This window comes from Blennius ocellaris (assembly GCF_963422515.1).
Source record: "Blennius ocellaris genome assembly, chromosome: 5".
Lineage (NCBI taxonomy): Eukaryota > Metazoa > Chordata > Actinopteri > Blenniiformes > Blenniidae > Blennius > Blennius ocellaris.
In genome coordinates, this window is record NC_137654.1 from 24,212,955 (window position 1) to 24,237,371 (window position 24,417).

At 40.6% G+C, this 24,417-nt stretch overlaps 2 protein-coding genes across 2 annotated transcripts; one reads left to right on the forward strand and one right to left on the reverse strand.

Moving 5' to 3' along the window:
* Positions 1–1,642: 1,642 nt before the first annotated feature.
* prim1 (DNA primase subunit 1) lies at positions 1,643–5,882 on the reverse strand (the record flags this gene model as incomplete). Its single annotated transcript, XM_080496937.1, has 13 exons — positions 1,643–1,778; positions 1,861–1,959; positions 2,129–2,238; positions 2,354–2,423; positions 3,563–3,695; positions 3,782–3,866; positions 3,926–4,087; positions 4,196–4,254; positions 4,351–4,487; positions 4,580–4,653; positions 4,759–4,865; positions 4,959–5,116; positions 5,774–5,882. 13 exons carry the CDS (start codon positions 5,880–5,882, stop codon positions 1,759–1,761), a joined length of 1,323 nt encoding a protein of 440 aa, XP_080353063.1. The 3' UTR covers positions 1,643–1,758.
* A 7,402-nt stretch (positions 5,883–13,284) lies between these two features.
* Positions 13,285–21,432, forward strand: LOC308130287 (rho-related GTP-binding protein Rho6-like). Its single transcript, XM_080496543.1, has 5 exons — positions 13,285–13,460; positions 13,900–13,987; positions 18,968–19,077; positions 19,215–19,349; positions 20,553–21,432. The coding sequence occupies exons 1-5, from the start codon at positions 13,341–13,343 to the stop codon at positions 20,796–20,798; spliced, it is 699 nt and encodes a 232-aa protein (XP_080352669.1). The 5' UTR covers positions 13,285–13,340; the 3' UTR covers positions 20,799–21,432.
* The last annotated feature ends 2,985 nt before the right edge of the window (positions 21,433–24,417 follow it).

A 24,417-nucleotide genomic window follows, 5' to 3' on the forward strand; every position in this document is an offset into this window, starting at 1 on the left:
AATATCTTGTTGGGCACTTCATTCTATTTTGTCTATTTTTAAATAGCTTTAGATTCAAAACAAGGCACATATTCTGTAAACACCATTCCCATAATTAATTGAGTATTATTTTCATCACAGCGCTGATCTTGAAAAAAGTATCAAACATCTATAGAACATGGAAAAAAATCGTTCTAAAATTGCAGACTGCTGGCATGATGTGTGAAGAGATGAAGAAAATATTAGGCCATGATTTACTCAAATTATGTGTGAAGAGATTAATTCAAAACCTGCACTGCACAGCTACACCATCTAATATATGCGGTTTAGAATGCAACACATGAACTGAAAATAGTGAGCCATTGTACTGTAAGATTTCGACCGAGGACCATTCAGGCTCATTTAACCAGGAAAATAAAACCCACTGATATCAAGATCTCTTTTACAAGGGTAAATAACACCGTGAACCACAAGATGGAGCCACAACGGACACGTGAAACGCTAAACTGCTGAAGGTTTAAGTGACTGAAGACAAGACTAACCACAATCTCTCTGCATTTAAAAGAACGTTTTTAAATTTAATGAGGAAAGATGCTAAAACACCAAATTCAACAGAATAATCGCTATACCAAATTTATTCTAATAAAGTATTTGTTCGCTTTAATCACCAAGAAATGACTCCCAAGACATGTACATTTAGTCACTTATTTCTAAAATAAAAATAATAACCTATGTGCAGATCGCTGTGTGGAATATTAGCTTGAGTCATCAAAAGCAGACTATATGCAGCTGCAGACATGAGCAACTGTCCTCTGCTCTCCTTACTGCACTGCAATTTCCAAAAATCAATAAATTATTAGTTTCTCAAATACCAGTGGCATGAGAAGTCACTGTCAGCACACGTGAATTGGGTATCAAATGAAATAACTTTAAATTACTCTATTATTGGAGTTATTTTAAGGTAAACCATATGAAACCTGTTTCTTAACATTTTTGTCAATAGTTTGTTTGTCTTTTCATGGACTGAGCTGCTATAATTCTCACAAACCTTGCAGTGGGTAATATTTTTGTGGCATCTCTGCAGTGTGAAGAGGAGCTCATCAGAACCATCTAATAAGGGATTACTGAATAGGAAACACATTAACAATGACCACATTTGATTATAATTATGATTCCGGTATACAGTTGTTCATGTGGCCATTCAGGAAAATAGCTGTTTAACTGCTGCTGGAGGGATTACTGCATGGAGGAAATAAGCACACAGGTTATGAGAATTTCCTCAAATACTGTAGTTATACTGACTTAACTTAACCAAAAAAAAGCCCAAAATAAGAGACCTCATATGATGAATTAAGTCCATAACATACGTTTTCCCTTTTGTAGTGGTTAAATATCAACTGTATACCAAGTTCTGTGCTAACAACTACCTGCTAATCATAATCTTCAAACTAAACAAGGTGAATTAACACCAGTTTTTATTAAAAGGTGAATAAAATGCAGGGTTTTACAAGAGTAGACACACATTTTATTTTTGCCCGTATGACAACAAAGAATACCATTTAGAAAATACATGAATCATTTACAATGCAATCCCACAGAAAGACAGAGGAACATTATTGTTCGGTTTCATTTATGAATATCTAATCACTGAATCTCAGAAGAAGGTAAAACCACTGGAAAAACTGGACCGGTAGTCAAAGGAATGACGCTCAAAGTGTTCACCACCAGCCATATTCAAGGATCCACAAGAAGCCACTTGTTTTCTGACTGTTGGTCCATTTAGAAATCTTTCTGAAGATCTGTAATGGAAATAGAAACAAAGAAAACAATATGAAACTCTGAACAGTAACTTTCCTTAATGTGCAAGGACTTTAAACACACCGCTCTTTTTAAGAAGTTCTCCTTTCCACGAACGAGCCATCGTGTCCAGAAACTGATCAAAGTGTTTCATGTACTTTGCCAAACTCGTTCTTTTGTAATCTGTGAAAAAAAAAATAAAAAAATCATCAATAAACTAAAACATTCAAGATGAGAAAAAATCTCTTCTGGACACTATTTTTTCCTAATTTTGGTGAAGGAGGAACTGGACCGATTCTAGACTGAAATCCATTTCAAACGTTTATTGTTTCTCTCATTTAAAGTCATTCACCTCGAATCTTTCGTTTCTCCACTGCGTCCTTCTCATCTTCCTTCTCTTTGGCATCTTCTGACTTCTCCTCTTCGCCAGTCCGCGGTCGATCCAACTCCTCACAGATCAGACTGAAAGAAGACAAAAATGTAAAAAAAAAAAAAAAAAAGGAGGGGGGAAACCGACAACTCCAACATGAGCAACTTTGTGAGGGTCAAACGCTGCGGACAAACCAAAATGTTCTACCTGATGGTGGGCACAGCGAAAGGATCAAACGTATCCAACTCTTTAAGGTCAATGGGAACAGAAATGCGACCTGAACCGAGAAAAAAAAAAAGTCAGCGAGAGACTGTGAGGGCAGCATTTATTGATTCACTGTACACTTAAACCACATTAGATGGACATGATCACACAAGAGAAAAAACATGAAACACTATGACTCAAAGTATAAATTTCACTTCCAGTAGAACAATTGCAGACCAAAAACCTTTTTTTTCAATATGATTTTAATACAAGAACAGATCATCTGCTTCTTACGGACATTAAAGTATTACTTTTATGAAGCCACCAATCTTTTTTTTTTTTTTTTTTTTTTTTTTTAAATCAGTCTATCATGTTTTATTACCAAGTCTCTGATCAGTATTTGAATGGGCAGGACTTATTCCAATATATTCTGAAGTTCAATAAGTTTCCATTTTAAATCACCTAAAACAATATTTGCAGGTGTATAGGGGATCAACCCATAGAGCAAATGGTCATAAATGAGTTTTGTGACAGGTGTTTGCTTGGGAATTGGTGAGGAGAACGTTTTTGGGTCTATGAATGCTCTCGCCGGTTCACCTGACAAAGGGCGCGAGAGTCACAATGAAGTGTGGTGAGCTTATGAAACATTTTCTGTTGACTGCACAACTATGGCACATGAATGGAACATCTACATCATTGTCATGTTTAAAGTCTCATATGTACAAAACAAGCATCAGTGTTTCACATCGAACTAAATTTTTCCCTCGTTTCCTACATGATGCACTTCACTGCAACTCTTTTTTCTCATTTACCTCAACTATAACATTTTAAATATTCTTTAAAAATGGGTAATTCTTCCATAGAGTTGCATGGTTGTTTAGTGATTAATACATTGTGAGTTCTCATTATGCGTACAAGGGCTTTTTTTTTTCTTCTAGGTACTATATTACATCCATTTGAGGCAAGTCTCCATTGCCCATCATTTTGGATTTGACGGTGTGTGTTGTCAGTCTCTCTGGAGGCAGATGGACTGACAACCTGTCCAGGGTTAGGGTTAGATCCCTGAACGAGATAGACAGACATATTCTGTCACTTTTGACAAATGCAATTCAGATTGTCGGGCTTGTTTGATTGCTATTCACATTTTGTAGTGTAGAAATAAAGATATTAGAATTTGGACTAATTGAAGACAAGCGTCACATCTTTGCTCACCTGTTTTAGGATGCACACTGAAAGGACTTTTCAGCAGATGGTTCACGCCTTTGCTGACGTTGACGTCCAGCCGAGGGTAACAATACTGCAGCATGATCTCCTTCTCAAAATGTTGGCCCTTTTTGCTGGTGCCCTGCAAAAGCAGAAATTGTAGCTCGAGATCCTATTCTTCTGACCATACGAATGGAAAAACAAAATCTCATAAGCAGGTTTACTGACCTGTTTTTTGAAAGCATGGTCTTCAATATGCTTCCAGCGCATCTCTGGCTTCTTCTCATTCTGAAAGAGCTGCAGAAGCTCTTTTCTGACATGTGGAGGATGAGTTAGGGTCAACTTCACAGTGATTTTCACAGCAAATTCTACATGTTGACAGCAATAATATAGAGGACCATGCTGCCTCCAGTGAAAAGGATATCTTCAGGCATGAGAGCCAGCACCTTGTCGACAGACTCTTTGCGTCCGAGTATGTCCTGATCCTTTAGTGCGTATCGAGGAAAGTACCGCTCCACCACTGCCAGAGACTCTCTGCGAAGATTGTAGGTGTTTACCAGCTGAAACTAAGACGACTCAAAGACAGAGATTTTTTAAGAAAAATGGAAGAAAATGATGAACAAATCAGAAAAACATAGATACCTGATAAAAGGATGAATAGGATCTGTTAGCACGACTTTCTTCACCGTTTCATCTCCACCCTGCAAAACAATGACAATTCAAAAAGTGAAATAACGTTTATCGTAGCAGGTTTATTTCTGTAGCTGGTTATTTGGGAAATGATCAACTACTGTTACCTTCACCAGGCTGAGATATTCTGCCACAGCAGAGCGAGCTGCTACAGAGAGTTTCCTGGCAGCTTCATCACAAACCCAACAATGCACTCCTCTTCTGCCAGAATAAACCCACAGCAGGTGCTGGAACCCAAAGTCCTCTGGAAACAACATGAAAAGAAGTTGGTGCTGAACTCGTCAAAACTCCCAACACACGCAGATGCCCCAACATTAAAGTCAGAGACAATCCTACCTCGCAGAGCTCGATCCAGGATGCGAATAGCAATGGTCATCAGGGTCCAGCACTTCAAGCAAATGTCCGCAGCACTGCAAATAAAGTTATTAATAATCACGAGTGTCAGCAGAGTCACTGTTGACTAATAAAAGGTACTGCACTCGCATTGCTACACTAAAATGAACTACAAAATTTACCTGCAGCAGCTTCGCACATCATCGTAATCTGTCATATCGATATCAAACACCAGCTCTTTCTCCAGAGCCTGGAAGGTCCCCGACTTCACGGTGTTGTGTTGGTTTGGCTGTGAAGTGACAAACAACGACAAACCTTCTCCGTAAGTCTTCAGCTATGCAGAACCCATGAGAGCCACAAAGCAACGGTGACAATATCTTACTCTGTGGCTGTAAATCGCTCCGATGTCAATTTTGTAAGGGTTCATTTTCTGCATTTCCTTCTCAAGCTCATTCTGGGTGCTGAACGACTGGTAGCGGACGTAGATGTCATCTTTGAGTGTGAAGGAGAACTCCCGATTCTGAAAGTAGTTCTTCTGCACTTGGGTTGGACAAGAGACAAGTATGACATTAGCAGCATGTAATTAACTTATTTTGTGGGAAGTAAAATGACTATATGCATCATCTGTGGTGAAAAAGGATTGTTCGATCTTTACTGAAGGTCTTTTTGTAGCAGATTCTGGGGCTTTTTTTCAGTTCCTACTCATCCAATAATCACGAGTCAACTCTCAAAGATCCCAATCAGACAAAGTGAAACTTTTATGTGCTTTTTACATTAATTCTGGATAAGGTTACACATAAGTCCTGGTCCTAGAGGGCCACTATCCTTAGTGTTCCTCCCTATTTAGGACATTTTTTCCAATTCATTTTTACATATACTCCACATAATTATTCCACAAGAGCCAGCATCACTTATCATATGGCAAGCCGGTCTACATCTCTATCCTGAGACAACAATATCTAGACGTTTTCGGTAAAGATTGTTCGTCAATATCACATATCCGTTCGTGTAAAACGATCCGAAAAGTGACAAATAACAGCTGGTTTTTTTAAATAGATGTAGTCGACAGAATTGCATTTCGCTAGGAGATTCGACATACTTTAGTATATGAAGGAATATAATCTTCGCTGGTCGGTTTCAACAGCATGTGATCAGCGACAACAGGGGTGAACTGCTCCGGTGTACCGACACACTCACCTCCTCCATAGTTTAACCAGCGGTAATACTGAGAGAAAGGGAACAAGCGACGATAGTAAAGTGGCAACAAATCCGGCAGAGAGGCGGGATCGTAGTCCAAGCACGGCATTATAGTACAGTAACAGATTCGGTCCTGGACAGAGAGGCTAGTTTAGCGTGTTTTGCAGGCTGACAGTTCACCGTGTTGTTGTACATAGATGATAGCGCGGGAAAATTCACAGGGAAAGGGCACAGCCAATGACACGAGCGAATGGTCCGTGACGTCATCAATACGAGACGTGTCCATATTCAATTAACCGCAAAAAAAACAAAAAGAAAAGTCCAGCAGTCATTAATCATTTTAACTTTAATAAAATGTACGAGTGTTGTGTCCGTAATATTAAAGTTATAAGCTACGTAAGCTATATTTCTTGTGTGACGTTAAACAAACGGAACTGACGTAAAATAACAAGCGTCTCTGGGATTTGGAGTCAATAGAGACTACAACAACTTTCTGAACATGTGCCTGAATTAAAAAAAACAAAACGACAATTGTGAAGAAGAAAATGAAATTCTGAGTGATTGTATATTTTTCCAATGTTTCTTAAAATATCTGAGATGATCTTTCGTCGGTGCAAAATTGCAAAATGAAGTCATATATTTTTTCTTCTAGACCTGGTGTGATTTTGTGTACGTCAGATTACTTTGCTGAAGCTGCCAGCAAAACCCAAACATAATACTGAATGAGCATGCGGCAAAACAATTCCGAGTAGCCAGTGTGATCCTTAGTACTTTGTACAAGTGGAACATTGCATATGAATACACAAAAACAATATATGAAAAAGGCAAAACATAATAAATTTAAATTGAAGGCAAATAGTGCCATGTGGTCACCCCAAGTGGACTGTACTTTGTTTGCTGCACCGTTAGAGGGCAGTGCTGTTTAAGATTTTGTAGATAGAGGGTCAGATTTAAAGAATGGGATGGTTAGGCTCTGTGGTATATCATTTGCACATAAACACGCCATTGTTTTATTCCAAGAGGATATAACATATGCAGAAAAAAAATAAAAAAACTGCAAGACATTTTCTTTTTCTTAAACATGAGACCTTGCCAAATAGCGAGATAAAATGCCATCTTTTACTTTTCACTTTATATTTTTTGGGAGGGTCGGGGGCAGTGATTTGTACATCTTATGGTGTTTCATTTGAAAGAAATGGAGCACTTTAAAATAAATTGGGACACCTCATTTGATTACGAGCCTGTATGGCTCCAACAGTCCAGTCACAACACAGAGCTTTAAAACTGTGATTTCACTGCTGTGTGTTCAGACGGTGAGTCTCCCAACTCCATTTCACTCAAGTGGTATTGTTCACTGTGAAGGTTGAGAGCTGTGCAGCAATGAGAGCCCTTGTCAGTTATTGTACTTCGGATGTAAAATGACACTCTTCCTTTGCAGTATTTCACATCAAATATGATCAGCTCTGTAATTTTTTCCATTCTGTGCCATTTTACAACCCTCCCCCCTGTGTGCCTCTGTCATTATTTCAGAAATAAGAGACACATTTGGCTTCCAAACCCTCATTGTGCCACCGCACCAGATGCATTAAATAAGAAGTCAAGTTAACTTGCTGCTTCTGAGATGCTGGCAGGAAGCTTTTACCAGAAAAATAATCTTGTCATTTTGAGCACAAGCGACAAACCACAACACTTTCATATCCACTCCATTTAATTCATCCATTTTTCCTCCACTGTCAGACATGCTGAGAGTGAGGCCCGCCCTCCACCACTGCAATCATCCAGTTGTTAGCATAATATGGTGCAGCACGTGAAATACCTGCACTCTGGGTTGATGGTAATGAACTGGTTTCTTCTTCACAGTGTCAGTGAACTCTGCCATATTCAAGAGCATTGAGTAGACAAGCATTGCCAATACATTTCCACTTTGTGATTGCACTTGTGTTCATGGTAATATCCTTTAATCATACTCTGATTTACATAATGCAGGAACCCTCAACCGCTTCTTACTTGCATTATGCAAATACATTTGCTGCAAGGCATACAGGATTTGATGGATTTTTCTTTTTTTTGGTTCATTCTTTCAAATTATTTGATTAAGATTTGGGACGAATGCCATATGCCTGTCCATCTCCTCCAATATATCCACTATATCTTAGTAAATGAGGTACACGTCAATACACGGTGCGCACGATTGAACAGCTACATTTGCAATATCCTGCATTGGTGCGTATAGACACAAACCACTAAATCAGTTTCTGCCTGCATCTACACACACACACACGCACGCACACAAACCTGCCCTGCAAACATTAAATGTCAGTAGGGCGAGTTAGGTAAGGTGACACATGAGGGTGAAAGTGTAACTCTGCATTGATAAATTCAGGTCAGATCCCCATCAGTTGCACACGGAGCACATTGACTATAACATGATAGGCCAGTGTGTTATCTGTACACAAGGCATCCCAGTTTGGGGATCATGTAAAAAGTCACTGCACCTCCAGATGACCAAATTGTGCCACCGTCCCTGAACACTCTCACCTTACATCAGAAAAATACTGGTGACATTGGGCCCAAAGAAAACCTGTGAAAAACTGTCTGAGGAGACACTGTAATTATGTATAACTGAGGAAGTCAACATGCAGAATTTGTTTCTAAACTATAAAGCACAGACATCTTCAGGAATGTCTCTGAAGGGTATTAAATCAACTATGAACCCAAAGCCGAGGCACTTTAGCTTGAACTGTGAAGTTCCATTTTATTTGACACTGTCATAGTTGCATCGAGGAAACTTGTCGCTGAGCCAGGGCTCCATAAGCAAAGATGGCCCCTTGGCTTAGAAAATGATTCTATTATATAACCTAGATACATAAATTGGCCACCAAGACAGAGAGAATAGATACACTGAGATGTAAAATATATGAGAAACCGATTGAATAAAGGCGACAGTACAGAAAGTACAATGTCAGTGTTACTCATGTCTTTTCTTTGGTTCTTTTGTCCTTGTCCTTTTAATCACATTTTGAATACTCAGAAAGTGCAGCAACAACAAGGAGAACAACAGAAATACCAGAGACACAGAGTACAGAAACACTGTCCTGAGAAAGCTCAAAAGGAGATGTAAAACAACACAAATTATCCAAATGAGATATAAAATGGCCAAAATCAAAGTCAAAATACTTGTTATTAACTAGTTTTGTATTATGTGTACAGACAGACACAAATGTGAAAAAGGCAGAAAACCTCTCTCAGAGTGAGCACAGACAACAAACAACCAAAATTAGCCTTGAGAAAAAAAATGATAGGAATATAAATGAAGTGAGAAAAGAACACAATTTGAGATAAACAGGAATGACAACAAACACCAGAATAACACAAATAATGTAGATTTGAGACAAAAGTAGGTCACAAAAATTACCAACAAACCCCCCCAAATGACACAAAATGTGGAAATTCATGCAGAACAAATTGACCAATCATAACTGCCCCAAATGAAACACCAAACATCTATAACATATTGCAACAAAGCTGTGTGCAGTGACTAAGCACACTGATGCAGAATAACCTAAAAAAGAGGAAAAAACAATCCCTAAATAGATTAAATCAAACACGGTCACCAAATTTTGCAGAATTAAAACAAATAGAGAGGGTAAAAAATTATAGTAAAAAAACCCAACAAAAAAAACATTCAGTTTCTCCTTTCATGGTTCTCCACAGTGGATCATCTGCCTCCATCTCACTGTCTTCTGCCTCCTCGACTGTTACACCACCCGTCTTCATGTCACCACAACAATTTTGCCCTGCCTGACAGTTCCATCTCTCGCATCTCTTGTCCGATATATTTACAATGTGGGGCAGAAAAACAAAACAACCAAGTGTGGGCCCAAAATGATCGCAAATAAACCCAGACTGACGAAAATCTAACACAATAATGACGAAAAAAAGACAAAGATAAATTGAACACGCAGGGTTGTGCATGTCGTTTGTTTATGTCGTGCTTGTTTTTAAGGAGAGAACAGAGCACAGAGACAATGGCATGACTTCTCCTCTTCTCTCTCTGGCAGCAGGTGCAGGTCCATTCAGATTTTCACACCACACATTAATGGAAATCAAAATGTCCCGCTGTGACAGTTGAGCAGTTTTTTTCTCTCTCTCTCTCTCTCTCTCTTTTTGTTTTTTTTTTGCAGTTTTATGTTCCGCAGAACTCGCCATGCTCCATTTCCCCTCCACATGGCGACGTGACTCTTGAATTCTGTTATACTTCAGACTGATGAAGCCATCTGTCATGTGTTCGGAGTTGGCAGGAGGAGCCCTGCCCTGTACGCTACCGACTACCGTACGACGCTGCGTGTGTCACATAAACAATTGTACACATTCAGTCACTGATTAGCCCTGAGTGAAAATAATTTAGATGGGATGGAATGCTGTTGGCCGTGTCCTGATGTGAACTGTTCCAATCATCGTTATCAATTCAGTCATTTCCTCATGCGACTGAAAAAACTCTGACCTCGGATACTGCAAAGCTTCCAGGTCAGACACATGCAAACACACACACGTACACACGCACGCACACATGCACACACACATACACAGAAGCGGCTGCACACAGATAACAAACCACAGGCAGAACAACAATGCTCATAACCTCTAATCACATTTAACTTCAAGGCTGCAGGACAATATCTCGGGAAGAGTTGTTCGGTCACAGCTTTGGAATAAATAGATTAAGGCTTCCAACCACAGAGAATATTTCCCCTCCAAGGTACACAAGATAACAGTGAAATCCTCCAATGCTATCATTGGGATGTTTGTTTATTTTAGATAAATAGAGTCTCTGTTTATTGCTGCGTAACTCAGTTAAACACAGTCTGCAGACAGTCTGCTTCTGTCCAAAGGTAATACAATCTGCCGAGTAGCACCTCTAAACATTGCAGTTTCACACGTCTTCCATATCCATCGAGGTTCAATGTGAGTCTGAATAATGAGTCACCGGCAGTCTCAATCGCTTGGTTTTCTATGATTGCAGGATTCATGGAAGATTGTAACCTTGCTGCGTCGGACTGAGGTCTGAGCAGTGACAAAAAGCAAACAAAACAGAAGTGGCATGCGAAGTCCAGAGTCCAGGCGACGTCTGAATGGAGGGCAGAAAATCCCCGGGACCTGAAAGTGGCTGGGAAGCAGACTAACTGGAGCACTGAGTAGGTGTCCCACAGCAGTGGTGGTAAATCTTAGACTCGTGTGATTTAGATGTTACTTTACATCAACACGTGATTCTACCTGATTATAATAAGTCGTTTGCTCCGAGGCTTTCAGCATAGGTCTACAATGACACATCCATCCATCCATAATCTACAAACCTCTATCCAACTGGAGCTCGCTGACTGTGGATGAAGGCACGCTCCACTCTCCACACTCTCACTTATATACAGGCAAGTTAGAGTCACCAATTAACATCAGCAAAAGATCCATGCACGCTCAGGGACAACATGTAAACTCTTCACATAAACACTGGGGATATTTTCACTGTTACTTGTGAACCAGTACAACATATTTCGGAAAATATATGTAAAACATGCAGATGGGTCTCCTTCTCCAGGGTCAGTCAGATCACTGATAATGCAAATGTTTGAGAACTGTCGGAATGGTAAACAGGATCAACGGGTTGAAAGTTAAATTACCAGGTGTTTGACAACAAACTGACTCGACAGGAGCCGGTGTTTGTCTACTGGAGGTGACTCATGAGCAGGTTGGTGGTTTCCCTGAAGACGACCCAACAGGTCAAACACGAGGACTGACTCAGGACCAACCACGTGACTGGCCGCAGTTTATCAGTTGATCAATTAATCCGTCACTCGAAGAAACTATTCATTTGAACAGTATCGACACAAACATCTTTATACAGCTTCTCACTGCGATTTGTTACATTTTTGGAATTTGCATGATGAAAGCGACAATTTAGATTTATTATGTTAAATTTGTTTTATTTATCTAATATTTCAGCCCAATCAATGTATAATCGTATACAATCCAACTAAATCCTCTTACATAAATTAATCAACAATATTATAAGGAAGAGTTTCCCTCTTGAGCTCTTAAGCTCTTAATATCTTAATATTTTCTCAGAGATGCTTACATGCTTATCTTTTTTCCTGGTGCAGGACTATTTGTGTGTATTTAAACTGAGTGGTATTATTAGTTTGTGACTGTAAAAGAACTAATAAAACAGCACAGCCACACTCACACCCTTGTATTGCTGTAAACCAATACGAATACCACACTGTGAATACTCTCATCTTTCTATCACAATAAAATATTAATAATATGTAACGATAAAGTCATATGAGTATTTAAACTAACTGAGTGGTTATATTATTAGTTTACAGTGCTATGACTACTTACACTTTATTGTAATGGAAATATGTGAGTATTAACTGTCTAGTTCCTTAATTAATAGGCCACACTGATAAAATGATGTGGGTATCTAAATTGTGTGTTATTATTAATAAATCACTGTTAAAAAATATGTGATACTGTGGTTTTATTAATAGTTTACAGTGACAGAAGGATGTCAATACTTCCAGCGTGGCTTATTAATAGCTGACAATGATGTAATGATTTGCGTTTTTGAAATATGTGGTTTCAGTAATAGTTTACAGCTGGGGAGTCAAACATAAGGCTTGTGGGCCAAATCCAGTCCACGCTCCAAGTCGACCTGCCAAACCACCAGGCAAATTGTCAAGAATTTCACTGAAAGCATAGAATTTCTTTCTTTCTTTTTTTTTTTTTTTTTTTTTTACATTTATTTGGAATAGCAGACACAACAAAACACTGATACCCTGAAATAACTGTGAGCAAACGATAGCATTAACCTCAAAACCATGGATGAGTTTGTTAAAACATACAGGTGATACAAGTTTTTGTGGATATTTCACTGTATTTTGCAGCAGAAGGTATCATTAAAATCGGTTGAAATTGTAGCCATTTTCTGTATTAATAGTTTATGTTTTGCAAAAAAATATAGGCATTCACCACAACAAACTTAAACGGAATCGTTATTTTGGCACTATTTGGCCCAGTCAAGATAAAAATCGGGTTGCACATGGCCCAGCTGAACCAAAATGTGTTTGATACCATTAGTTGGCATCAACAAATGGATAAATGAAATAAAGTCAATGGGTCGTTCCGAGCTTCTAAACGGTGTAGTTTCATTAATAGATTGACAGAAGGACGTGAGCATGTAAACGGCGCGATGTTATTATTAGCACTTGACAGTAATGAGAGGATGTGAGTCCCCCCCCCCCCCCTGGTGGTAACAGGCTGGGCACCGCGCCGCGCTCATTGGTCGCCGGCGCAGTATAAAGTTGCGCAGTGACTCTCTCCGTTCACCGCCGCTTGTCCGTCTCTCATGCGCACTGTACGCACCGGCTCCACGCGCCGCTCCCCGGGAGGAATTTACTGAACTTTATCCGCGGTCAATTGCCTTCCCTCCTGCCTCGATCGAGGGTCATCTCTCGTTCTTTCTCTCTCTCTCTTACTCTCTCTGTATTTATTTATTTTGCCCATCATCACCATGAAGGAGCGGAGACTCGCGCAGCCGTGTGTCGCGAGGTGTAAACTGGTGCTGGTCGGGGACGTCCAATGCGGTAAAACAGCGATGTTACAGGTCCTGGTGAAGGACTGCTACCCAGAGGTAAGAGGTTTCTGCGCACAACTCATGTATGCAGTCATTTTTCAGGTCAATACTGGAAAAAGAAAAAGAAAAAGAAAAAAAGAAAGAAATCTTTTTTTTAACATGCAAGGTTGTGTTTGATTTATTCATATCAACCAGGATCTGAGGGAGAAACATCTAAAAATCTTTAATACTTTAAATGGTTTTCTATAATTGAAACACGCGCCTCTATGTTATAATGTCTATTCTAGGCGTGAATAATAAATTATTCTCCATAACCTTCAGAATTACTGGATGGGAAATGTGTGGGAAAGGTTATTGGATTGTAAATCATCAAATCATCCCGTTCTCTAAATATAGACCTATCTAAGCACATGCAAATAATTTGATTAATTCTAAAGAAGGTGAACTATATGCTATATCTATACTTTCTTTTTTTTTCGTCTTTGCCCTTTCTTAGACGTACGTCCCCACTGTGTTTGAAAACTACACAGCCTGTTTGGAGCTGGATGACCAGCGAGTTGAGCTCAGCCTTTGGGACACGTCAGGTGAGCATTGACCTCTAATTTTCTATTTGATTATTGATTGTGCTGAAACTCGGTGGACTGCAGAGCTGTGATCTCTTCGCTGGAGTCCTGGATCGTTCAGTTCAGCTTGTTTCAGTGTTGATTTTCTGGAGATCATAAACCCTCAGGACAGTGCAGCCGTCCTGGAGCCCAGTGGCGACTGTAAATAGAGTCAGGCCTTCTCCTCCACTGGTCTTGTCTTTGTGTCGGATGTTTACTCAGACTTTACTATCTGTCGATCCTGTTTTGATGCAGTCAAACAGCTTTTCACAAGTGTGAAATCATTGGCGAACCAAACCAGCAGGTTTGTGATCTGGATTTTAAAAACTTCTTGAAAAGCATTACTCATAATAGTTTTCACATTTTCAAACACTAAGATTATATTTTGAAGCCTTTATTTCTCCTTTTGAAATGTTTATTCATATTTCTATTATCTAGCAACTCCAAACCTTCAAAATATCCTCAACTAAATATTACATTAACCTGGTTTTGCCTTAATGAGGTAGGACATCGGAGCATAGATTATTCAAATTTGTAAGAATTCAGCAACAGGAGTTGTTTTTTTTCTAATTGTGTTTACATGTTGATTCGGTGCAGATGAATCTGGGGAGTGTGTGAAGAAGTTATGAAAGACTGTCCTGTTGCATATACAATGAATCTGAGAACAAGCTCAACACATTACGTTACATAGAAACACACGCACACACACACACACACACACACACACACACACACACACACACACACACACACACACACACACACACACACACACACACACACACACACACACACACACACACACACACACACACACACACACACACACCAGCATGCTGTGATGTTGTATAACTGATAGTTTTTGGGGTCTTATGCAACATAAATAGAATTATTACAAGTTGGTGCTGTGGCGTCTTGTTGAGGTTAAGTAATTTTTCCTCCTCTTTTTTTTTTTTTTTCTTTTACAATTTTTAAGCATCTTATAGATCAAATGATAATCTGATAATGAAGTCAGCCAATTTGTTGCCCTTTTCGTTCTCTATATTGAAGCAAAATGCTTTGTGGGTTGTGTGATGCGGTGAAATGTAGCGGCCGACTGACCTTTAAACATACATTAAGATTATGTAAATGGGATCAATCACAGAAGCCACACGCTGGCTGCTGTATGGATTTCTTTCGTAACAGCCTTGGTCGGCGCTTTGTGTTGAGAGGAAGTCGAGCCGTGCCAGTTGGCCTGTGGAGGGGTTGTTTCACTGGGGAGAGGGGAAAGCCTCGTCCAGGCAGGGGGTGGAAGTCTGCACGAGTGCAGGCAAGCTTGTTTGTGTGTGTGCGTGTGTGTGTGTATGTGTGTGTGTGTGCGTGTGTGTGTGTATGTGTGTGTGTGTGTGTGTGTGTGTGTGTGTGTGTGTGTGTGTGTGTGTGTGTGTGTGTGTGTGTGTGTGTGTGTAGTGTACAGTCGCTGTGAACAGAAGGCACAAGTGAGGGATACTGAGAGAAAAGATGTGCATGACCTCCCTGCTGCCTTATGGTGTGCAAGTGTGTGTGTGTGTGTGTGTGCACACGCTCGAGTGTGTGTGTGCTGCCTAAAAAAGGTCTTATGTAACCGAAACCAGCTCTGAACTAATGTAGGTTTGTGTGTTTGTCTCCCACGGAGTAAAAACTTTCTGGACAGTCACCCTTTACCAGAGGAGACATTGCATAAGAGCAATTTACATTTGCAACTTGCACAGAGATGCACACCAGTTCCGCGTCACTCTATATTTTAATTGTCATCCTCTTTCATGACACTATTAATTTTTAAGCATGTTAATTAACTGTGTTTTGAACAGTCAGACAGTAAAGGTGAAGCTAACCTTTCAGCATCAAATATGCAAAATATTTGAATAATATAGAGCAGTGACTTTTATAAAGTCCAATCAGCATCTTCAAATGAGATGTTTCATTTACAGTCACTTGATATGAAGAAAAGCAAGAATTGGTCACACCTAAATATATATTTATCAATAAAATGATTAAATTAATCCTTTTAGCTCTCTCTTTTTCTGGCACAGTTGTATACATAAGACAAAAGACAGACGACTTAAAGTAGATTCTTTCAGGCTTTTTAACAATGATAAGCTCAAATACACTTTTATTTTTAAAATCAAAAATGTAAATGTTCTAATCCTAAAATTGAACGTTTGATCTCTCATCTTGTGCTGTCAGCGTGCAGCAAGACACTTATCCTCAAGTTGCTTCTGACTGTGAGCAGTTTGTGTGCGAGCCATCATTGGTTTGTTTATGTGTGTGTCACTGATCATGTGAAGCATGTTGACAACCGCTGAAGCAGTAAAAAAATCTGCTGTATAAATCCATTTATCGTCTATGGTATCCTATTTCTCTCTGTGTCTGAAGATATTTGTGTGTGTGTGTGTGTGTGTGTGTGTGTGTGTGTGTGTGTGTGTGTGTGTGTGTGTGTGTGTGTGTGTGTGTGTGTGTGTGGGAGGTGGTGGGTGCTCGAAGTTGTGTCTTCTGCAGATGCGTCTGCCTCCTCTTTCTCAGGCCTTACATCACTCTGGGTCGTTATGTGACGTCTGCTTTGATTCTCACTGGAAGAAGTGTTATTGATAGTTGTTCGTTGTGTAAGTTCTTCTACTTCGCAGGTTCTCATTAAAAAAAAAAAAAAAATATCTATATATAAAGATTGTTTTCTTTTGTGACTGTGATCTTGTAGTAAAGCCTCTGTAAACCTCTCAGGAGACGGCCGAATTCATCAAGACAACATGATTGTTAGTTAGTCCCAGCAGAGGACTAATAGAAGTGTCTATTCCCGGTATAATTATATCCTCTCATATTTGCTTGGGGAAGCTTCTCGGGCTGGTTTGGCCCCCGAGGACACCAGTAGGAAATTAAATCTCAGTGTCGGTGTGTGGGGAGTGATTAGGTGGCAGGGGAAGACAATAGAGAGCGGACATCCTGACAGTCTGTTTTTAGCGCAGGAGCTTTCCTGAGGGTTTAAAAAAAAAGAAGTTCAACACACATGCACACATGTTTCATTTAAATGTGTTTCCTTCACGCCATTCTTCGCTTTCTCATAACTGAGGTGTTGTAATTGTGTGACAATAATGGGAACGGACTGAATGAGATGATGAATGGTGTGTGTTTTCATGTTGGGGGGGGGGGTTATGTGCTGCCGCCTGAGATTAATGCTGAAAATTTACAACTGGGTCATAAAGGCATTGACTGCAGCATCGGTTATGATATGAGCCCATCAATGAATCCCGACATGGTGAAAAGATGCATCCGCAGTTTGTAAGTGAAGTTAAAAAGAAGCCTGCAGCTTAAATGAATGACTTCTTGCTGAACTTGTGTGTCTAATTATTAATCAGACTGAATGCTGCAGGCTGCATGAAACCCTCCAAAAGAAACATGCTGTTCCAAACACATCCAGGCAATGCAAACATACATAGACTCACAAATTGTGCCTTCAGTGAGTTTAATTTGACGACTATTGCTGTTTTTTTTTTGTTCAATTTAGCCTGATTTACGCTTTGTGCAGTGCTCTAAAAGTATGACTAGTGCAACTGTGAATCTTGAAATATATCAAATTGAGAACTAATCAGCGTTGAACCTTGAAGAAAACATTTTTACAAGAAAAGGAGAGTTACATAAAGACTCAAGTCGGTCTCACATGAGCTCGACGCTCCATGCAGCAGCGGTTTAGCTTCGGGCCCTTTCATGCGAAGATTTAACATACTGCCGTCTTGAGGACCCATTATTACAATTTGCTGTTTGTTTTCAGATCTGAGCACAAGCAGGGTAATGCCGTTTTTTTTACATAACAAACCAGCCGTTCCAGACTCAGTGGCTCGGCGGTTTAAAAACAGCAGCATCTCCATCTCGTCTCGCCCTGCGCCGTGTGGACAGACTCGCCTCAGGGCTTTGGTCCCGCTGTGCGGCTCTCTGTTTTACACACATGTTGATTCAGCTTAGTTATGGCCTCCAGAGTGGGCTTATCAGCCACACAACGCCACCGCAGAGCCTTTTATAAGCAGAATAAAGGCACCATAATGCTGCAATCGTCCCATCCGTGACAAAAAAAACCAACAAAGCCTACGGTTAACCAACTGTCCACAAACGCCTTTGAAAGTCAGAAATTAGCCTGTTTCTGACTTGATTTTGAAATTATTACGAATACCACCGAGTGAAAATTAAAAATGTGATAGTAAAGTGTTAAAAAAGCAGTTGTTTGTGGTTATTAGCAACTACAAAACACCCTTGAACCCTCTTTATTGTGTCTAGATAACAACAGCATGAAGAACTCGTGCATGATATTGTTGAAAATTTTATTTTATCTCTTGGTTCGCTATTCAGCTTTTTCTTCAGGTTTTATACTAAGCTAACCCGCTACTGTTTACAGCTGCGATGAAGGAAGAACATGCAGGTTTGCTTTTACATAATGTGAGATATTTCCATGAGTTTGAACCCAAAAAGAGCAACTTGTCCTTCTTTATTCTTCTTTTAAATAAAACAGGAACTCAAATTTTCGCCTTCAGTCATCGGGTTTGTTAAATAAAGTTTGTCCCTGCATCTCATGGCAGAGCGATGTGATTGGTGCAGAGTTCACCAGCCTGACTCAGTGAGTTACTTTACTTTCCTGGAAAGGCTCCTGTCAGTGGGAAGCCTTCATGCTTACTGAAATGATTTGCTCTTTTATGAGCTTGGCAGGGCTGTACGTGTCTGTTTGTATTTGTGCTGTGTTAATGTGAGGAGGACGATTGTGATGGAACATTAGAACAGTGTCAGCTGGCAGACCTTTGAAAGAGCAGCTTTGTTTCTATTTCTGCTCGCTAACAAAGGGAAAAAAGAAAAAAAAACTTCACTTATGAAAGATTATTTTTTTTTTCTTCACATCGAGAGTCAAACTTTTAACCCACACGTTCGCGGGATAAACACTTTATTATGTCACCTTTCTCTGTCCAGGTTCTCCGTACTACGACAATGTCAGGCCCCTCTGCTACAGCGACTCCGACGCAGTGCTCTTGTGCTTTGACATCAGCCGACCAGACACCGTAGACGGCGCACTGAAGAAGGTATGAAGTGCTGCAATTTGCTGGATCAATATGCTAAGACCCCCCCCCCCCCCGTTTTTTAAAAAATATATTAATCCACCATACGTTTTAAGTGTCAGTGTGGTGACCCTATTTTTTTTTTCCTTTTTCCCCTGCAGTGGAAAGCAGAGATCCAGGACTTCTGCCCCAGCACTCGCATTTTACTAATAGGCTGCAAAACAGACCTGCGCACAGACGTTTGCACACGCATGGAGCTGTCCAATCAGAAACAGGCTCCCATCTCCCACGAACAGGTTTGTTCCCATTGCTGCGATTCAAATGGCGTGAACGTCGCTCTTTATACTGCCCATATGTTAGAATGAGCATTTGACATTCTAAATAAGTATATTGTCCAAATAGAGAGTTAGGTCGATGGCCTTGGTAGGAGGTCACAGTGATGTCAGAAAAAGGGGGAACATTAAATTCAGATTTGTAGGTTGCGTGAGTCTGTGAGACCATTAAACACCCCGAGGTGGCACACAGCCGCTCTTCAAATGATTCTGCCTCTCTGTTTTCGGTTTCTAATATCACCACAGCCTCCCGTGGCTACCGATGGTATTGCTCCGCTGCTGCGTATCTGTACGTTCCCAGGAGACAAAATGAATGCAGAGCACACACAGCAGTCTGTGTTTTCAGGAGTTTCGCGTTTGAACTTGAATTTCAAAAAAATCGAGTTGAAAATGCTGTCACTTATTATTTTAAATGAGTGACGCCCTCTTTCCGAGTCCTCATGCAATATGGCGGGTTCCCGAATAGAATAAAATAGAAATACTTTATCAATACCTGATGGAAATTCCTAATATGTCACCTCCAATCGGGAGTTTACTTGTGTCTGAGTCAACTTCGATTAAAAAAAATCACGTTTGTGGTGTTTTGACTGAAATAAAGAAAAACCTTGATGTTGGTCAAATTGTACCACATTTACCTGCAGTCTGAACGTAATCAAAGAAAAACAATAATCTGTGGGATCTGGAGCAGATTGTAGTAAACTATATCAATGAATGAATAAATTAATATCTTTTTTACTTAAAGAGTTTCTCCTGGTAGGCGTGGCTTGGATGTGATTGACATTGTCAGTGGCAGATCGTTGTTACCCACATGCAGTAGTTTGAGCTATTATCTGAGGTCGATGCCGCTGTCAGTGCGGAGGAGACGTATGCATTTCTTTTGGATGCGGAATACGCCTGCGAGTGCAATGTGACTCATCAGACATTTGACACTGCTTCGCTGAAAGAGAATTGGAGGGAATCTTATGTGAACAATGTTAAAATACCATTTTTTTTTTTTGCCATCACTTGGCACAGAAACAACTGAAGCCCTATAAATATTTTTCTGTATATGCGGTATTCAGATTTTGATAAATGCATTACTCAAGTAGACTATAACCGAATGTAAATGCGTAAAGAATTAAAACCAAAGTCAAGAACATTGCTGATCTGTCCCCTCACTCTCTCCAGGGCTCGTCTCTGGCCAAGCAGCTGGGAGCTGAAGCGTACCTGGAGTGCTCTGCCTTCACGTCAGAGAAGAGCATCCACAGTGTTTTCCGTACCGCGGCTCTGGCCTGCATGAACAAACTGCAGGCCGCCGATAAACCCAGCCCCGTCCGCCGCCTCTCCAAGAGACTCCTACACCTGCCCAGCAAGACGGAGCTGCTCTCCTCCACCTTCAGCAAGGACAGGTCCAAGAGCTGCTCTATCATGTGAATCCCACGGTGGGGAGACAAACAAAACAAAACGAAACCACCCAAAAAAAAATTAAGAAATGAAAAATAAACAAAAAAAACGAAAAAAAAAAAGCTCAACCAGAAACAAAGGACGTGTGAACTATCCTGTAGCTGCTCAGGCGGGGAGGCAGGACGTGTGAAGGAAAGAGACGATTCTCTCTTCATTGCAGCATCCTGTTCCATCTCCTGTCAGCCACCACCTAAAAGATCTGTACTCTCTCTGTATTTAACAGCTTTGATCAGGACTCGTCACCAGCACACAATTTCTGCGCAGAAAGAAATTGTTACAGTTCTATATTCCTGTGCTTCGCAGAGCACAACCGGGCACTTTACGGTGCAGACCCTCACAGCGGCTGCAGTTAAGGTCGCCGCTTCACTCATCGGTGAGGCGGTTGGTTGTAAACACTGCATTTGACTGCATTAAACTGATTAGACCCATTTGAAATTCTGACGGCGGCGCCCTTTCCAATCCATCTCTTTGTCTGAATGTCTGTTTAAGGTCAGACTGCGAGCTGAGTGACGGGATGAGATGTAAAATCCGACAGCGACGGGACGCGGTACCCGACAGAAATGCGGCTCTGAGAATTTAAAACCCCGGTCCTCGGAGGAAATTATTCCCCGTCTGACCCCTCCGTGGTATTTCGTTTGGAAAGTAAAGCTGGCAGTCAAGCAAGGGAGGGGTAAAGGTGGAAAGAGGGGGGGGGGGGGGGGGGGGAGGGATTTGGCGAGTGGAGCATTCATTTGCGAAAGGCAGTGGGAGGACAAACGGAGGGAGCATCTCAAGAAGCGCAATGTGACTCAGCATTCACATGAGCTGCTGAAACGGGCCACTGTGGACGCGCTGTTCAAAACAAACACACTTGGAAAAAGAAAAAAAAAAAAAGAAGAAGAAAGAAGCCGAGGCTGTGCAAAGACTGCCTGAACATGTTTTTTTTTTGTGAGCTCGCCTCCCATTACCCATCACCACGGCCGTCTTATTTGTTCAGTGTTACTACCCATCAGCTTTGATTTGAGCAGTGTTACATGGATGAATCATCCTTCTCTCCAAAGCCTAATGGGGCCCAGTTTTTACATAAAAATGAGGTCATTCTTTCTTTTTTTAGCAAAAAAAATGAAAAAGACTTCTTTTCTCACAAGACAAAACTGGATGCAGTCAGTTTACTGTTCCGGTCCGTCATCTGAATCCTCCTCGTGGATATTTGAAGTGTCCTCCTCTTCATCACGGGACCAGAAAACATCAATTGGATGACTGATTTGAAGAGGCGCCCATGAAATTGGTAAAGAGAAGATAGTTAATGAACAGCCTTCTCACTTGTTCTAATCCGATGCATAATTATCCACGATGCATCTGCATTAACAGGTTGCTGAAACATTTGGGAGCAACAGCTTTAGCCTATGCAGTGATTTATCTTATTCTTTCTTATCCAAGTGCCCAAACTGCTTCCCTTCAGTTCAGACTGCAATGATCACCTGATGCTGTTATCTGTTCACACACAATCAATAGAAGCAGCTATGAAATGCTTAAAAACTTCACAAATCAATGATGGGTGTTGTGAAAGTTTATTTTTTAACTTCAATCCCTTCGCCTGCAGTCTACATTTTTGAACAGTTATGGATTTGTTCACTTCTAAAAGAGCTTATTCGTCTAAATATGCAAGGTCGGCGTTAATTCCTATTTTTAGTCGGTGACAGCCACTTAAAATACTACAAGAAGAAAAAAGATTACAATGCAAAGATAACAAGCACCAGGAGCAGATCAAAGTGCAAATTAAAAGGAAGGGAAAGGTAAATATTTAGCATACAATAAAATTATTATTGAAGTAGAAATGGGTTGGACTTTTAAGGAAAAACTCCTGCTGTTTGTCCCACCAAGCAGATTCTTTTTCATCGTTCTTAGAAACAGTGAAAGCAGCCAGGATGGATGTTTTAAGGGATGTGGACCCGGCACTGAAAGATCGTTTCTGCTTACAAACTGCTGACTTGGTGCAGGAGCCAGTTTGACGCCATGTTGCATGTTCTTGTTGGATCTCTTCCTCTCAGGCGTTATTACAGAAAAATACAAAAGAAAGTGTTTAGTTCACTGGGAAAGTTTCACTAACAACCACAGATTAAAAGCTGTTTTTGGAGAGAAAACGAAAGTTTTCTTCAATCTGAGGTGTTCTATCAATAGTTTCCCTTGTATTGATGGCTATCAAATGAGGAAAATGTATTGATATTAGATTTTGAACTGCTTATGATCACGGGGAGCTTTCCTGCACCAGACACATAGAGCCTGCTCAATTAATCAGAACGTACTTTAAACTGATTTTAAACTCTTAAGCCAACATCGCAATGCAGATTGACTCAGGTGGACTGGACTTGGACATTATTTTGGAAGACGCCTGGCCCTTATGCAACTGTTGTTTTTTTTCTCCTCTCCAACATATTGTCTTCAGTCTCGTACCAACTCTGACTCGAAGGGCAAAAAAATTGCAAAAGCGCATTCGCGTTTTCACAAACCGACAAACTTCCTGACAGAGAAATGAGGCAAACTTCCCAAAGTGTGAACTGATATGTTGAGCCTTAAAACAAACAATGTGTGTGAGAACATCCAAAGGAGGAAGGCTAAACTGAGTTACACCGACAGGCTGGCCCTGTATTCCCCTGCCACTCTTTTATTTTAAATTTCCTCTACCCTTTCTGTTCCGTTTTCCTGCTTGGGTTTTCCTTCTCCTGGACGTTTTCTCCTCGGTCGCTGGTGGGTTTTTTTTTTGTTTGTAGCTGTTGATGTTCTCGTATTCGCTGGAGTCCTCTGGCATTAGCAGCTGTTGACAGCTCGGCTAATGGAGGACTTGATGATTTGTAGGTCTGCACCGAGAAGCCCGGCCATGTGCCCAACACTAGAATTTAACGTGTTGCCTAGCAACAGTGCGAGCAGGGGCAGTTCCTGTCTGACAGAGAGAGAGAGAGAGAAAGAGAGAGAGAGAGGGAGAGGGGTGGCTCTCCGAGAGGGCGCCTCACCTTTTATTTGTAGCATTAGACAGAAGCCACAGAGAAGGTGGTGTCAGGATGCATGGGGGGGTGGGGGGTGGGGGGGGGTCTGCTGCTGGAAACAACATGATGTCTGAAACGTGTCTCTGCAGTCAATATGTCACCTCTGCGTGGTGCATCCTGCTGCCATCGTAAACGTTTTGTCTATCGTTTCATTTTCTCTCTTGCTTGTTTTGTTTTTGTTTTTTTTTAATGAAGAAAGATTTCTTTTATTGTACATATCTTTATCTTGAAACTGTTTATTGGAAATCATCCTCCCCCAAAAGAATGTTACTAAAGCAAAAAAAAAAAATAAGGCTTGTGGTGAAGTTGCCTATAATGGTTTAAATTATTGACTGGATTCTGTATTTGTTATTGCCACATGCTACTTTCTTTACATCTCTTATTTAAATAAATATGTCAGATGTAACTTGTAAGTCGGTGTTTCTCTTTTCTTTTATTAGTTTGTAGAAACGTGTCTTTTAAATTAAGTTGTATCCTCCATGTAAATCCTCATCGCGATTCTTTTTGCGGGAAAAGACACTCCCCTGATCCCCTCCCGAAACTCAGACGCCCCCACAGGAGTCCCA

Coding starts and splice junctions, on each gene's coding strand:
- LOC308130287 (XM_080496543.1), top strand. CDS start 13,341: ATGAAGGAGCGGAGACTCGCGCAGCCGTGTGTCGCGAGGTGTAAACTG. Junction 13,461..13,899: donor TGAAGGACTGCTACCCAGAG/GTAAGAGGTTTC, acceptor GCCCTTTCTTAG/ACGTACGTCCCCACTGTGTT. Junction 19,078..19,214: donor TAGACGGCGCACTGAAGAAG/GTATGAAGTGCT, acceptor TTTCCCCTGCAG/TGGAAAGCAGAGATCCAGGA.